This window comes from Pleurodeles waltl, chromosome 9 (genome assembly GCF_031143425.1).
Source record: "Pleurodeles waltl isolate 20211129_DDA chromosome 9, aPleWal1.hap1.20221129, whole genome shotgun sequence".
NCBI classification, from domain to species: Eukaryota; Metazoa; Chordata; class Amphibia; order Caudata; family Salamandridae; genus Pleurodeles; species Pleurodeles waltl.
In genome coordinates, this window is record NC_090448.1 from 1059437066 (window position 1) to 1059452603 (window position 15538).

General features: G+C 44.6%; 1 protein-coding gene across 1 annotated transcript in view; it reads left to right on the top strand.

Annotated features, from left to right (window-relative positions):
- POLE2 (DNA polymerase epsilon 2, accessory subunit) overlaps window positions 1–15538 on the top strand; it is a 314242-nt gene that overhangs the window by 21117 nt on the left and 277587 nt on the right. Inside the window, exon 2 of the mRNA XM_069208700.1 lies at window positions 8198–8298. Within this exon, the coding sequence (XP_069064801.1) occupies window positions 8198–8298 (101 nt within the window). The remainder of the gene's footprint in view (window positions 1–8197; window positions 8299–15538) is intronic.

Sequence of the window (15538 nt, forward strand, 5' to 3'; positions counted from 1 at the left end):
TTCAGAATAACAGAACTATGCACTTCAGGATAGTTTAGGGCACAATGTGAAATAATCACTCTTACACACCTTAGTAATGGGGCAAGTTCTCATATAGCAAAACTGACTACACTAACATATCATGAAGAATAACATGAGAATACCTGTGAGAATATAAACACTTTGTGATATCATGAAAAATAACACGAAAATAACTGCAAGAATAAGTGCATATTACACAGGCACACACACACAATATGCTTCAATGCTTATAAATTGAAAGGCTTCACCGAAAAGAGATTCTGCATCCCTCCGCCGCACACAAAGCCGGGGAACCCAAATCGACTGGCACAGGAAGTCTCCTTCGAGACAATCAGTCCTCCTGGCGTTGCGTCCAACCCAGAAGAGAGTTCCTAAACCACTCCATCAAGGCTCCTGACCTTTATAGTATTTACTAACGCCCAGGAGTCTTTTCTAGAAAAAGGCCCCCTCCTTTACAAATTGTGCAATCAGCGGTACCTTGTATACCCTTCGAGACGTCTCCTCGGAACGGGCCAGGTTCCCAGAAGAGGGCTCCAAGGTGAAGCTTGCATTCCTCCTTGAGTACAGGCGCATCCCCCTGTTGTCCTAACTGATAGCTCGTGAAATGTAAATAGCGCCCTTTGTATCAGGCAGATGGAGCGAAGTTGAGCCGAAATACACCCCACCCTGCAGCTTGCCGAAGCTTGTGGAAAAACACAGAACAGTGCTTTACGCACAGAACCAGACTTGACAAAATGGAGTCGTGAAGCGATGTAAAATGGAAGCAGAGGCCAATGGTCCATAGTATATTTCATTGTTTCTACGCTGCACCACTGTTCACCTTGACGTAGTGCATGTAGCAATACATTCCACCCTTGGACCATTTGGCCAACTTACAACTAAGTATATCCTATAAGCTGAAATGGCAATGCTCTTGGGCGACACTGAGATAGAAGGTTAGGCACACACTGAATACAACAACGTAACAAAATTAAAATAACTATTATGATAATGATTACACCAAGGATATAACGCAGTTGGCCTAAATTAGGCAGCCATCCAAAAGCCCAATCCCACCACCCCTTGTCAACATCCTGCTGCACCCCCTTCACTAACATATGCATGGCCTCTATGTGGGAGTTGATTGATATGGAGTGGTCGGATAAATTAAAACAACACAACCCTTCAAAATCGCTGCAGCCATGGTTGTGTTTGAGCAGTAAATAATCAATAGCGGCGCGATTCTGCAAAGCAGCTTTTCTAGTTCCCTGTACATCTAATAACAGCTCAGCTAAAGCATCTGATGTATAATTAATATTCTTAACTACTAAACATGCAAGTTTATTAATAACTCTGGTATTATACACTGCGAGCCCTGGCTCCCCTACGATAGAACCAGCTAAACTGACATATTCCGTTTTGGAAAGCAATGAAATTTCAGAATCACAGTCTGTAGGCAATTGAATAGTGTCTCTGGTATAGCGAGGGTGTAGAGTAGTATCCATAGGAAACATGAGAAAGCCTAGCGTGTCCAGGCACAAGGCCCTCCAGTTAGATTGGCTGGGATATAGTTAAAAGAGATGTTACCACATGAAAAGAGACAACCTTTAGGCAATTTAACGTTTTGAATGTGGCTGGCAGCAGGCACCACATTCTGGCAGAACATTGAATTATTTACATTCAAACAGGTCAGGTCATTTCGTGAGTGGCACAATGTCTGTTGTGCAGCAGTTAAGTTTTTGTCTCTTTTCTCAAATTTAAGCTGAGCACATTTTCCTATTTTTATAGGATCACAGGTCAATGAATAGCACACATCCCCATTTGAGATGTTAAACGTGAATATGGATGTCATGTTCCTCCACAACCGCCTGCCCACCTCCAGGCAATGACGGCAGTACTCATAGAGTGACAGGTGGGAGCGAACGTCACTCACATCCACCATTCCATCCTGGTTTGTATTGTTAAAGATGTGCAATAATACCGCAGCAGGAGTGGGCACCGCCACCAGACAAGTGGTACTCAGATCTTGAACACTTCGCATGTTACTCATACAGAAGTGAGATACATTCAGCACTTCCTGCGCCAGATGAATCCAAACATTGTTCGGTTGATGTAATAGCGTTGACATCTGCGGCTGACGATTGGATCTTTGGGCTATGAGCCCCTCCCGCTCCCCTGTAGAGCCTCCCGACAGGGCTCCATACACCACACTCATCGCACAGGCACCCCACAGGATGATCTGAAAAGAACAAAAGACAAAACACGTATTATCATTCTCGCAAATAGCATTTGTCAGCGGGAACATGTTCCCATTTGTCTTGACCTTGTCTGGTCCAGTGGCAATGACATCAGCGGGTTGAGGAGGGTTATTTGGGGATTCAAGCCACACTTTGGCCCCTGGGTTCTTGTCAGTAGATCCGAACCCTCCTTTGCCTCTTACAGTGAGAAGGGCTGGGGCACTCCCCTTCTTGACAACACCTCCATAAATCGGCATGATGACAATTTGGGCAACGCGATCACCGGATTGCAGCACTAGGTCTGTGTCACCACTGTTCAAGAGAATGACTTTCTACTCGCCCTGGTAGTCTGCATCTATCACGCCTCCTAAAATTTGGATGCCTCAGGGCAAGCCCAGATCGAGGGGCGATTAGACCATAATGCTCAGGGGGAATCTGAATTCCAACCCCTGTTTCAATCAGAGTGATGTCTCTAGGCTTCAATCGATGCATGTGTAAAGCATGCAGGTCAAGTCCTGCAGATTCTGGTGTAGCTCGATATGGGGCCAAAGCTCCTGGAGCTGTTTCCCAATACACGATGGTATTGCTTGCTGTAAATGGATTAATCTGTAAAGCAGGTGTGAGCATTCTCATGAGAGGTGTCTCGGCATTTGTAAGGGGTCGGTTGTTCAGAATTTGCAAAGCATCGTACAAATTATCCCTCCACCCCTTCAGTGTCCCATCAGACAGTTTGCGCAATTGTTCTTTCAACAACCCATTCATTCTCTCAATCAGTCCCGCTGCTTGTGGGTAGTAAGATATGTGAATAATCCACTCAATGTTGTGTTGTGCACAATAGTCCTGCACTAGTGTGCCCTTGAAGTGGCTGGCGTTATCATTTTGAATTTGGAGCGGCACTCCATAGTACAGAATCAACAGCTCTAATGTTTTCAGGGTGCTCTGCTGAGTTGAGCGCTTGCGGGGAAAGGCTGTGAGATAACCAGAGTAAGTATCCACCACTGTGCAGGCATACTGACACCCTCTGCTCACTGGCGTTGGTCCAATGTAATCAATCTGCCATATCTGTCCTGGCAAATTACCTCTGCCTGGCTGGCCTCTCACCACCTGTGGGACCGGTCTGTGCTGTGTATGCTGACAAATGGGACATTCAATGATTACAGGGATGTGGAATTCCTATCTCCCGACGCCCGGGACATCTTGTTTGGGGTCAAGGGCAACAAGTTTTTATGTTTACTTTGTCCTTGGGACAAGTAGGCCCAACCCCCTGCAGCACAAACCCTTTGGCTGCCTGTTTACAGAGAGTTGAACTCTCTGCAGTTGAGATAATGTGTTTCCAAAGGATAATGCTGTTCGAACTTGTATTTATGGTTCATTATTTGAAAGCCTTCATTATTAGGGTGCGTGCTGTAAATAAATGTTTTAAGGTCACACTTCACTACTGACGTTGGTTCCAGTACAAAAAAATAAAACGTGTACACACATGTTTGAAAAGTTTAGGCTAAGAGGCTAAGTATAATGCTCCCAGAATGCTCTCTGATTATATGCAAATGAAGTGTCATTTAGTAAAATGTGTTGATGCATGCTAGTATTTCCCAAAAATATTTCTAATGGAAAATCAGTGTAACCATTTTCAACACTATTATGGGAAGCATGAAAATAAACAAACACTGACAAAGCCAACTGATCTGACATATTTTTATAAGTCTTTTAGTTTTATCAATGCGTGTCTTGTTTTGACATGGCTTTTGTAACACTTTATTGTTGTGGCAGCTACCAGGCCCTCAACATTGTAACAAACATTGGCAAAACCCCCCCAAAAAGTTTTTGAACTCTTAAAGCACACGTTGCCACCAGCGGCATAACAAAGGCCCCGCAGCCGCCCTCCAGGGGGCCCCGTCAGCACAGCACCTGCCCTGAGTGAGTCTGGAGAGGGGGCTCCTCCATGTTCTTTGCAAAGGGGCACCCTCCAGTTTCGTTACGTCACTGATTGCCACTGTAGTTCCTGACACTGAACAAAACTACTTTGTGTGGCAATATGCTCCTTGTGGAAGAGCAGAATGCGATCACTCACAGTAAAGCCAGCCAAAAGAGAGAGAAATAGAAGTTTAATAAAAACAAAATGTCTTTGTTAACACCAGACCTAATTAGGGACCAAGACCCACATGTAGGTAGCTTTTTGCATGTCGCAAACAGCGACTTTCGCTGTTTGCGACGTGCAAAAAGCACATTGCAATGCACAAACCCAGTTTTGCGATTCAGTAACCTGGTTACCGAATCACAAAACGGGTTTGCGACTCGCAATTAGTAAGAGGTGTTCCCTTCCTAATTGCAACTCACAGTGCAATGTAGGATTGTTTTGTGACCGCGAACGCGGGCGCAAACCAATCGCAGTTTGCACCCATTTAAAATGGGTGCTAACACTTTCGCAAAAGGGAAGGGATCCCCATGGGACCCCTTTCCCATTGTGAATGTCACTGTAAAAAAAATTTCAGAGCAAGCAGTGTCCTGTGGACCACTGCCTGCTCTGAAAAAATGAAACGAAAACGTTTCATTTTCCGTTTTTGTTATGCATCTCGTTTTCCTTTAAGGAAAACGGGCTGCATTAGAAAAAAAACTGCTTTATTGAAAAGCAGTCACAGACATGGTGGTCTGCTGTCTCCAGCAGGCCACCATTCGTGAGGGGGTCGCAAATTGCGACCCACCTCATGATTATTCATGATGTGGGCATTTGCGAAGCCCTTGCGAATCACAGATGGTGTCAAGGACACCATCCTACATTCGGATTTGCGACTCACAATTTGCAGGTCACAAATCTGAACCTACCTACTTGTGGCCCCAAATTCTTAAAGAAAGTCACAAAAGTGCACCCATGGTATATGTCGTACCCCTATAAAATATTTGTGAACTGTATTTTAGCGTGGGTAAATACGATGTGTAGATTTGCTCATGTGAAAATCTATTGAGCATTTGCAAGTTCATTTTCCCTCCAGCCACTTTCTTCCCAACCCTGGAAGAAGTTCTAATTCTGCCATTGTCAGGAGTAAATGTCCAACCTTTCTTATTATGGGAAAATATTAGAGAGAAGCTGGTAAAAATCTTTAAAACATGCAGGTTAGTAGGTTTGCAGACTCAAAGGCATTCCAGCCCTGGAACTATTGCTTACTGCTTCCTCCAGCCCCAGTATGCAGATCTGCAGAAAGGTGGCAAAATAAGGAAATTTCTACAGTAGGGATTGAAACTCCCAAGCCCTACTATGGTAGTAGCCCTGGCATAATCAGAGAGGCTATTAATTGCTGCCATAATTTGTCGCCACACTACATGGCACCAAAGGGACAAGTAGATCTTTTTACAGGACAAGTAGATTTGAGAAGCAACCTGTCCCCTGGACAAGTAGATATTTTAATAAATTCCACACCCCTGTTAAAGTATTTCTAAGGCTGAAACCTTTGTTCTGTAGCCTGGAAGTGCAGTGACCTTTAGTGGTTGGTTCTGTGGCTGCATGCTATGTGGCATGCAGTTGTTTAAAAAAGATATGGACAAATGTTAATTTTAAATGCTGTATTACCAACAAATGGTTGACAGTGCTTTTTGATTAAAAAAAAAATACAATGCTTTATTGATAATACTGACTGCATTTAAACATGGTTAATGATTATGGTGATATAATGATTATTGGCATGTGGTTTAGTGAGGTAACCCCTTGACAAAGCCAGCAGGCTTGCCTTACATAGTGCTGTTGTGATCCCTTGATAAAACCACTAGATATTCCCAGTGTTGTGATTGTGTGGGTTCCATATATTTTATCGCAGGTACTACTGTTCACGTGTTTTACAGTCTATTAGTTATGTTTCTCCTAGTTTGGGTGAGTTTATGTCATCTGTGTTGATATTCATGTTCTCTCTTTCTAAACTGTTTGATCTGTTATATTAATATTTTATGTGGGTGAGCTAAAAATGTTTTTGCCTGTGTCTCTCTACTGCATGATTCAACACGGAAGGGCTTAGCAATGGACCCTACTTCTCTTTTTTTATCAACATGTGTCGGTGCTTAAATATAGCCCCTGTGGAGTTAGGTGTCTTCCCCAATAATATAGGTGTCTCACATCATATAAAGGTCTTGCAGCATGTTTTTGGCGAGGCTATCAGCATGTCCAACATGCATCACGTGACAAGTCACTGTAACTGCACTATGAAATAGGCCATCCCCACGCTGCAAATCCATGCTCTCAGCCGAATGGGTTTCACAGCTGCCAATTTAGAAAATATTTTCACAGTGTGAGTAGGAGGGCACGGGGCCTAGTGCCGAGAGCTAAGAGGCACTCTGCCACTAACTAAGCTCCCCACCCCCTCCAAAAAACAAAAAAACAAAGGATCATTAACGCTGTTGCCGATGTCCAGGGGTGTTTTCACACCTATGGACACCGGCCGCTTACAGCCTCCGAAAACTAGCAGGAAACCCACCTGTTTACAGTGGTTTTCAGCTCATTTTCCTTGTCACTGTATGATTTTGGCTCCTCACCGGGTGCCCGTTTGAAGGGAGCCAAAATCGTGTGCCACACGGTCGCACCCTGTGAGTTGGCAGATCTGAGGTTTGGGCAGTGGGAGTGCATAGTCTTGAGACTGTGAACCAAATCGGACAGCAGCCGTACAGGCTTTACTTTCTCACAGAACAGGGACAGCATGGCAGCAGCAAATCAAGCTTCTCTCTCTTTCATAGATGGCAATTTGTGTAATCTTCCATTTCCCACTGAACAGATTCAGCAGGGTACACTCATTCAGGCTTTCATCGCTCATGGAACGTAAAATTCAGGCATGAGAGACACGCAGGTTACATCCACATCTCTGGAGCTGGTGCGTAAGTCAATGAGAGGAAGGTATAGGTAAATTAGTGAGTGCACCTGTCAATTCTGACACCATTACCACTTACATAATAATGTAAGTCAGCATCCTGAAAGTTCTGTTGCTGTCACTTCGAGACCTACAGTTTGTGTTGATTGTTCAGTGCTCCGCGTATTGGAAAAACGCCCCCTCTGCTGTGCCTTGTTATCCTTTTTTTCCATCTTGTTAGCCCTTTGCTTTCCACATCATGGCTATTTGTCTAGAGATCTGCCGCTCGCTTTTGTTTTCTTAGATCTGGGTCGTCCGGCAGTGTGTGGAAGGACTTGAATTGTTATATGTGATGTAATAATTCTGAAAGTTTCTGTTGACAGTCGGTGCTATGTTTTGTTACTTGTGTGATTCAGTACGGGAAGTTTTCCATTTACACTCAAACTAGCGTTTTTGTATGCAATATCAGCTAATGTAGATAACTCAGTCAATACTGTTTTCTTTCAATCGGTCTAAGTGACCCTCGACTGACTGGAGAGGTGTCCCGGGAAGTGTAGCGATAGAAAAGCTTATTTGGCATTTACAGAGTTTGTGGCCGAATTGGGGAACCAAAAAACATCCCTCGCAAAAATGCTCAAACCAGCCCGCTCTCTCCTTCCATTCATCCATTGTGTCTCTCCACTTCTCTCCTCTCCCTCTTGATTCTTTTTCTCACTACCTTCCCCCTCCTTCCTCTGTCTCTTGAAGCCCCTCCGCAATCAACTTCTGGGACTTGGGGAAGGTGGCTGAGGCACCAGGAGCTGCTGCGGGGTTTCAAAACCAGCCTCCCAGGTCTGCGGCCCACTTGCGAGATGCTCGGTGGAATAAAAGGCCAGTCCGACCCTGTTTGTACTCAAGTGGCCTCCCGGATGTGGCAGGGCAGTGCCCAAAGCTACAGGGCAGCTTTTTAGGCAGGATTCCTGACACACTTTGCCACAAGCCGGTGCATGTTCCTTTCACCGGCTGACCGGGTTTTAAAGTATTTGCTGTTTAAGATAATAACAATAAAATGCAGTGTAATATTTGAGAAGGATCTTTCGGTTTCTGTTCTTTATTGAAATAGTATTTCTTTATGTTTTAACTTTTTGACTGCAGTGAAGCCAGTAGATATCTCACAGAAATTCTACAGTCGGTCAATGAAGTGGAACTTGAAGATGTAATAGACAGCATCATCGATGCCGTTGAGAAGCAGCCGTGTAAGTAACGTGCTTAGCTGCAGTAAAAAGCTCATTTGTTCCTATTTTGGGTGCTGCTGTGTTTTTATTATTCCTTATGCCTGGTTTGCGTATGATGCAAATACCATTCCATGCCTGTCAGTGTGTCATTGATCCACATCTTGCCACCTGCTGGTGTAGTTATTTAGCGTTCTAATTCTCCCCAGTTGAGTTTGTCCTCGTTTGACTTGTAGTTCCTTGTATAATGTCTAGTGTAATCAAAAGCTTTACAATAAAAAGGTCAACACTGTGAAGAGTTATCCTAATAAAATCATAGTAGGGTCCTTTTTTTAGGTTTGGCTTCGGATAGCTTTAGGTTTTTTTTTGTTTGTAATTTTGTTATCGGTACCTTTTAAACAAGCATTGGCAAAGCCAATAGGTCTGACTTTGGAGGCCAGCATTTCTGCTGTGTCTGTGCTTATTTTCTTTCATCATTGCTGTTGTAAAATGTTATTGTTGAGGATGCTGCAGGGGCACCGACTAATATAAAAAACAAATACTTAAAAGCAAAAAAAGTGTTGCTCCAAGAAAGCACATCCAGCTTTAGTAGTGTCTGGCTACTACTTTGTGCATTGATGGATGTGCTTCTTATGAAAGAACAGAATATTGTCACTCACAATGAAGTTAGCCACTGGTGAAATGGGCTGACCAGTTGCCCAGTGCTGAATGCTGTTGTGGGTGGACGAAACATGGGAATGACACAACTGCAGACCAGTGGATGAAGAGGGCCGACTGAAAGCCCTTATAAGTACATAATTTTGATAAAATCAAAAAGCATTGGCTAACGCCAGGCCTAACAAAAAAAAGAAATCACAATGAAGTAAGTGTACAGAATGGGTTCTACATCTGCCCAACTTGGCTGGCATGATTTTAAGGATGGATAATACTTAAATCTGCAGACTGTCAACTCATTGAAATTTTGTGTAAGTTTACGTATTTAAATTTGATTTTAATGATGGAACAGATAGCAAGTAGTTAATTGCTTTATTAGTTTCTTAAACTGGAGAAGTTGGAGCTAGTTTTTGCTTTTTGAAGATTTGATTGGCTTTGCTGATATGTTTTTCTCTATTATCCTTTTTTGTGGATTTTCTGTGACAACAAAAGCATAGGAAACAATATGCAGACCCCAAACATTGCAGCTCTTTTCCCAAAACATACCCTCGGTGTCCTCAAAACATAGTTTTTGCATTTATATAGAGTAACCAACCCCATCCCTCCCGACACCCCTCCCCTGAATTCCCATTCTTTTGGGCCTGTTCGTCTATTATTGCATTATTCTCCATCATGCAGACCTGATCTTTATATATTTTGTAGGACATTCAGTCCCAAGTACACCCTCTCCTAGCAAGGATGATATGTTTATAGTTACTGATGAAGCAAAAAGATATTCATTTGTTGGTGGTGTTTGTACAGTATTCCCAAAAAAATGAGAACAACAATTCAGCAGTAGTCTACACGACAGCTTTCAATCCGTATTTTTAATGTGATTCTTCTTTCACTTTGTTTATTTAATATGTTTAGATGTTTTAATATTACCAGATAGTGCAGATAATTGTGCAATTGTAGACAACTGCACATGATCTGCTTTCCTTGCTGTGGTAAATGTTTCTTGTAAATGTAGCTTTGCTTGCAGGTGTACCTTGAAAACATGATACTTATTGATTTTTCAGGAAGAAACACAGTACAACATCTGCACTTAGCAATTAGGCACAATAAAAAAAAAAAAAGTAAAATATATATCATCCACTGTACACTTGCACACATATATATATTCTCATCGTTGGACATCTCCAACATGGGAACTGGGAAAGATTCAAAAAGTGCTGTTTACTTATAGGTGAAATTCCAGAGTCAAAAGATTCCACAAACTCCACGTGTGAATTTGAATCTTCTGGAGTGCCAGTGTTGGAGCAGTCAAAATTGAAAATAATTACATTGGCATCCACTCCAGTGAACAGAGGCACCCAGAACAGAAGGGTATACAGCAGCAAGCGGAGGCTCCTTGGGAATATATATTTCCATCTCTAATAAATTAGATGTAACTATCACAGGCACCGCTAACACTCACAGAGTTGGCACAAATTATGTTGTCAGTGCTGTAATTCATGTCATGAATGATGTAATATGTAAGGGTATAAGCAGGTGCATGGCGAGGGCACAAGTTTTAGTTACTTAAATATATCTGGTCAATTCAGTGTTTATTTTTTGTTTAAAATGTTATGTTGTAACTGGCATTTTAACCTTTGTTTTTTTTTAGCGAATGCCTAAAGTTTTACAATTCCTAGCTACAACGTCACTTTAACCTTTGTTTATTTTAAAATTGCTTTTTTTTTTTTTTTTTTACTGTAAAGTAAGATGTCCATTGCATTCGTGTCATGGGTTTATCCACAGGGCCTGGGCAGAAGCCAAGCTCTGCATGAACCCCCTCCTTCCCAGTGCGGGTGCCTTTAACCATGCCTGGCACACAGCTGGAAACAGTGCCTGGCACTAGGCCCTATGCCCAACCCACCACCACACGTGCTTATCATGGGGTTGGGTGTAGAGCCTGGCCTGCTAAATTTGGTGTATTTCCATTCAGCTATTTTTCCGCATTGCTGTTCAATTTTCTTGTGGGAAATTGCATGGGGAAAACTCGTTTTGGACTCTTCCTTTTCTTGGTCAATGCTTGATTGATCATCCCTAAACTTTCCAGGGTGGATGTGAGGTAATTGAGAATGTTTTTGGAAAGTTTTGTGAAGATTCGTCAAACAGCGCCAAAGTTATTAGCAAACCCAAAAATAATTATTTTGGGTAACATGGGGCTAACTATAACTACCCTGGGTAATATACTAATGTATAAACATTAGTAGAAAGTGCTCCATCCATGGGCTCCAGATCTTTAGGTGTTTCTTTGGACATTGTTTTGTCTGGTATACACCTTTCTCCAGATGAGCACATCTGTCCACCATTTGTGCCATTGTGAGAGTAGGGGGGCCATGTTGCCTAACCAGTATAAGCAATTTTTATTTATGCAAGTAAATAACCTACTCCTTACTAGTATGCAGATTTACAGATTTACCCCATAAATTAGAAATATCTGCTCACCTCCACTTATTTATTTTAAGATTTTACATAGGTTTTACTATGCACCAAAACACTTACAAAGGATGGGTAAAACGAGACATCACACTGCCCTAGATGAGGAATGGACGCTTGTCACTTCTTTTATATTATATGGTCATGTTCGTACATAGCTATATACTGGAATGTAGTGCAGTATATACTTACTCAAGTCATGGGATGGACGACCCATTGAACTATCCCCAAAGGAAACAATTTGGTTAATAAACTGGGAATGAAAAAACAACCTGTAAATCTGCATACTAGTAAGGAGTAGGTTATTTACTTGCATAAATAAAAATTGCTTATACTGGTTAGGCAACATGGCCCCCCTACTCCCACTTCTTTTTTACTTCGTTTATGTAATACATTTTTATGTTCCCGCCTCAAATAACACTAACGGGGGATCAAGTTAAACAGCTTCTCCAGACAGTCCAGACAAATTCTGGGTCATAGATGTTGGCCTGTAGGTGTTAATGATGGTGAAATGCTTCCCTTGAAATCTCAGTTGTAATATGACATATCTGCCCTGCGGGTCAGATATCTCTGCCGTTAGGCAGGCTGAATAATTTACCGGATTAGCAGCACAGTTACCTACAAACGGCACCTGCACCTGGGGCTTGAGGTGTGTTTATGGCAACAATGCATTATAAATGTTATGGCGCGTTAAAATACTAGTAGCCTTCATTGTTTCTGTGGATTGCTTAGGCAACACACATTCTAAGTTATAAGGTTAATCTCAAGCGTTGTTTTGGAAGATTGTGGCATGCAGGGAGGTAAAGAGGGATATGTGTAAAAGCCCAGGTAATTTGAAGGGCCCGGAGGGCTCAGAAAAACACTTACCAATCCCAAATCAAATCAAATCAAATCATTAATATTTATAAAGCGCGCTACTCACCCGTGCGGGTCTCAAGGCGCTAGGGGAAAAAAAGGGGGGGGGTTACTGCTGCTCGAAAAGCCCGGTTTTTAGGAGTCTCCGGAATGCGGAGTGGTCCTGGGTGGTCCTGAGGCTGGTGAGGAGGGAGTTCCAGGTCTTGGCTGCCAGGAAGGAGAAGGACCTCCCACCCGCCGTGGAGCGGCGGATGCGAGGGACGCAGCGAGCGCGAGGCCCGAGGAACGGAGGAGACGGGTGGGGGCGTAGAAGCTGAGGCGACGGTTGAGGTAATCCGGTCCCTTGTTGTGGAGGGCTTTGTGTGCGTGGGTGAGAAGTCGGAAGGTGATCCTTTTGCTGACTGGGAGCCAATGCAGGTGTCTCAGGTGTGTGGAGATGTGGCTGTTGCGGGGTACATCGAGGATGAGGCGGGCCGAGGCGTTTTGAATACGTTGCAGGCGTTTTTGGAGCTTGGCGGTGGTCCCAGCATAGAGGGTGTTGCCGTAGTCCAGGCGGCTCGTGACGAGGGCGTGGTTCACGGGTTTTCTAGTGTCGGCGGGGATCCAGCGGAAGATCATGCGGAGGGTGAGGAAGCAGGCGGAGGACACGGCGTTGACTTGCTTGGTCATGGTGAGAAGAGGGTCCAAGATGAAGCCGAGGTTGCGGGCGTGGTTTGCGGGGGTCGGTGCGGTGCCGAGGGCCGTGGGCCACCAGGAGTCGTACCAAGCGGATGGGGTGTTGCCGAGGATGAGGACTTCCATTTTGTCAGAGTTCAGCTTTAGGCGGCTGAGCCTCATCCAATCTGTGACGTCCTTCATGCCCTCTTGTAGGTTGGTCTTGGCGCTGGCGGGGTCCTTGGTGAGGGAGAGTATAAGTTGGGTGTCGTCGGCGTAGGAGGTGATGATGATGTCGTGCTTGCGTACGATGTCGGCGAGGGGGCTCATGTAGACATTGAAGAGTGTCGGGCTGAGTGAGGAGCCTTGAGGTATGCTGCAGATGATCTTGGTGGGGTCTGAGCGAACGGAGGGAGGTAGACTCTTTGGGATCGGTTTGAGAGGAAGGAGGCGATCCAGTCCAGGGCCTGGCCTTGGATCCCGGTGGAGCGGAGGCGGGTGATTAGGGTGCGGTGACAGACGGTGTCGAAGGCAGCCGAGAGGTCGAGGAGGATTAGGGCGACTGTTTCACCGTTGTCCATCAGGGTTCTGAAGTCGTCTGTGACTGAGATGAGAGCGGTTTCAGTGCTGTGGTTGGTTCGGAATCCGGTTTGTGAAGGGTCGAGCAGGTTGTTGTCTTCCAGGAAGGTGGTCAGCTGTTTGTTGACGGCCTTCTCTATTACCTTGGTGGGGAAGGGGAGGAGCGAGATGGGGCGGAAGTTTTTCAGGTCTCTCGGGTCAGCCGTAGGTTTCTTTAGTAGTGCGTTGACTTCGGCTTGTTTCCAGCATTCGGGGAAGGTAGCAGAAGAAAAAGAGGAGTTGATGACGGCCTGGAGGTGCGGGGCGATGATGTCGTCGGCTTTATTGAAGATGAAGTGAGGGCAGGGGTCCGATGGAGCGCCGGAGTGGATCGAGTTCATGGTGGTTTTGGTTTCTTCGGTGTTGATGTGGGTCCAGTCGTTGAGGGTGATGGTCGGAGGTGTGGGTTCGGTGATGCTTGGTTGGGTCTGGGGTCCGAAGCTGTCGTGGAGGTCGCTGATCTTGCGATGGAAGAAGATGGCGAGGGAGTTGCACAGATCTTGTGAGGGCGTGACGGCGTTGGCGTTGGCGTTTGGGTTGGAGAACTCCTTGACGATGCTAAAAAGTTCTCTGCTGTTCCCACATAAGCAAGCATCCATACATCCAGGAAGCAATATGTCAGCAACCAATTTGCAGAACCAGAAAGGAAACAGGTGTAAACATAACCGCCCGGCCTCCCTCCCACTCTGGTTATCACCACCATCAGTCCATACCATAGAAATAGAAACTGTATCATTAACCCCCAAGGTGACTGGGGTGAGGTGGTCTCGTCTTCGGCCATTGTTTCTGTGTGCTGGGGACGAGACCAGCTCGTCCAGCACCCAGCCTAGGAGGGGAGCACTCCCCTGGGCCTCCCACCCACACCCTCCACCAGGGAAAGAAGGGGAATCGCTTCCCCTTACACCTCCCCGTGACATCTCATGACATCGGCGTGCATTGCGTGCTGACCTCATCAGAGGTCAACTCCCATTGCGCTGGAAGCCGAGTTTCCAATGTGATCCTGAAGAGAAATGTTTTGCTTTTCTTTTCTGACCAGGAGGTGGGGGCAGGCAGAGGCATGAAGGGAAAGGAAAAGCCTTTCCTTTCCTTTCATGCCTCTATGAGCATTTCTGCACCCGATTGTGAAGCAGTCGGGGTGCAGAAATGTCCACTAGACACCAGGGATTTTCTATTTTTTTTTATTTATGCATAAGGGGAGCGGCCCCTTTGGAAAGGGTCGCTCCCCAGGGGGGCAATTTACTATTAGGCCTTTTCTCCCCTCTTGGGGGCAGATCAGACTATTTCTATTAGGCTGATCTGCCCCCCGGAGGGGCGGGGTTGGGGCAGAAACCTCTTAGGCACCAGGGATTGGTATGTGTGTGTGTTTTGTTTGAGGGGTCAGCCCCTAGGGCAGGGATACTCAAAGTACGGCCCGCGGGCCTCATGCGGCCCCTCTGACCTTTACATGCAGCCCCTTGGGCACAGGAGCACTGGGCAGCTGTTTGCTTGACTCCGCACTAACAAAAATATTAAATACACACAATAAATAATTTATTTATCATTTATTTCAAACTGAATTGGTGTTAAAGAAAGGATGTAACTAGGGACTCTTGCACTTAACTTTAGAAACGCCTTCATTTTTAAAGACATCTTGCAGCACAAGTGTAACACTAAGACAGTCGCTTCAAAATAAAAAAAGGGTATTTAGTTAACATGCAGAACCTTTTCGTCTTAGTACAATTTATTTTATCAGTGCATTGAGATGTATTCATTTAAAAGTTATAGTTTTCAAACATACATTTGGATACAAATTTGGAAACATTAATTATTTCCCTTACCCTGAGAACACCACCAATAGTAAATTAAAGAGGCAAGTCACTTGGTATGTGCACTTTATGGGTGGCCTGGGTTCCTATCATACATGAATCATGTATTTCGAGGTCATCTTAAATGTGATAATGCAGAAAAAGGAGGGAAAGTGACACTAAACAATTGCCTAGGATCACACAATTTGGAAATGTGGGTAAGCCGGGATTAATTC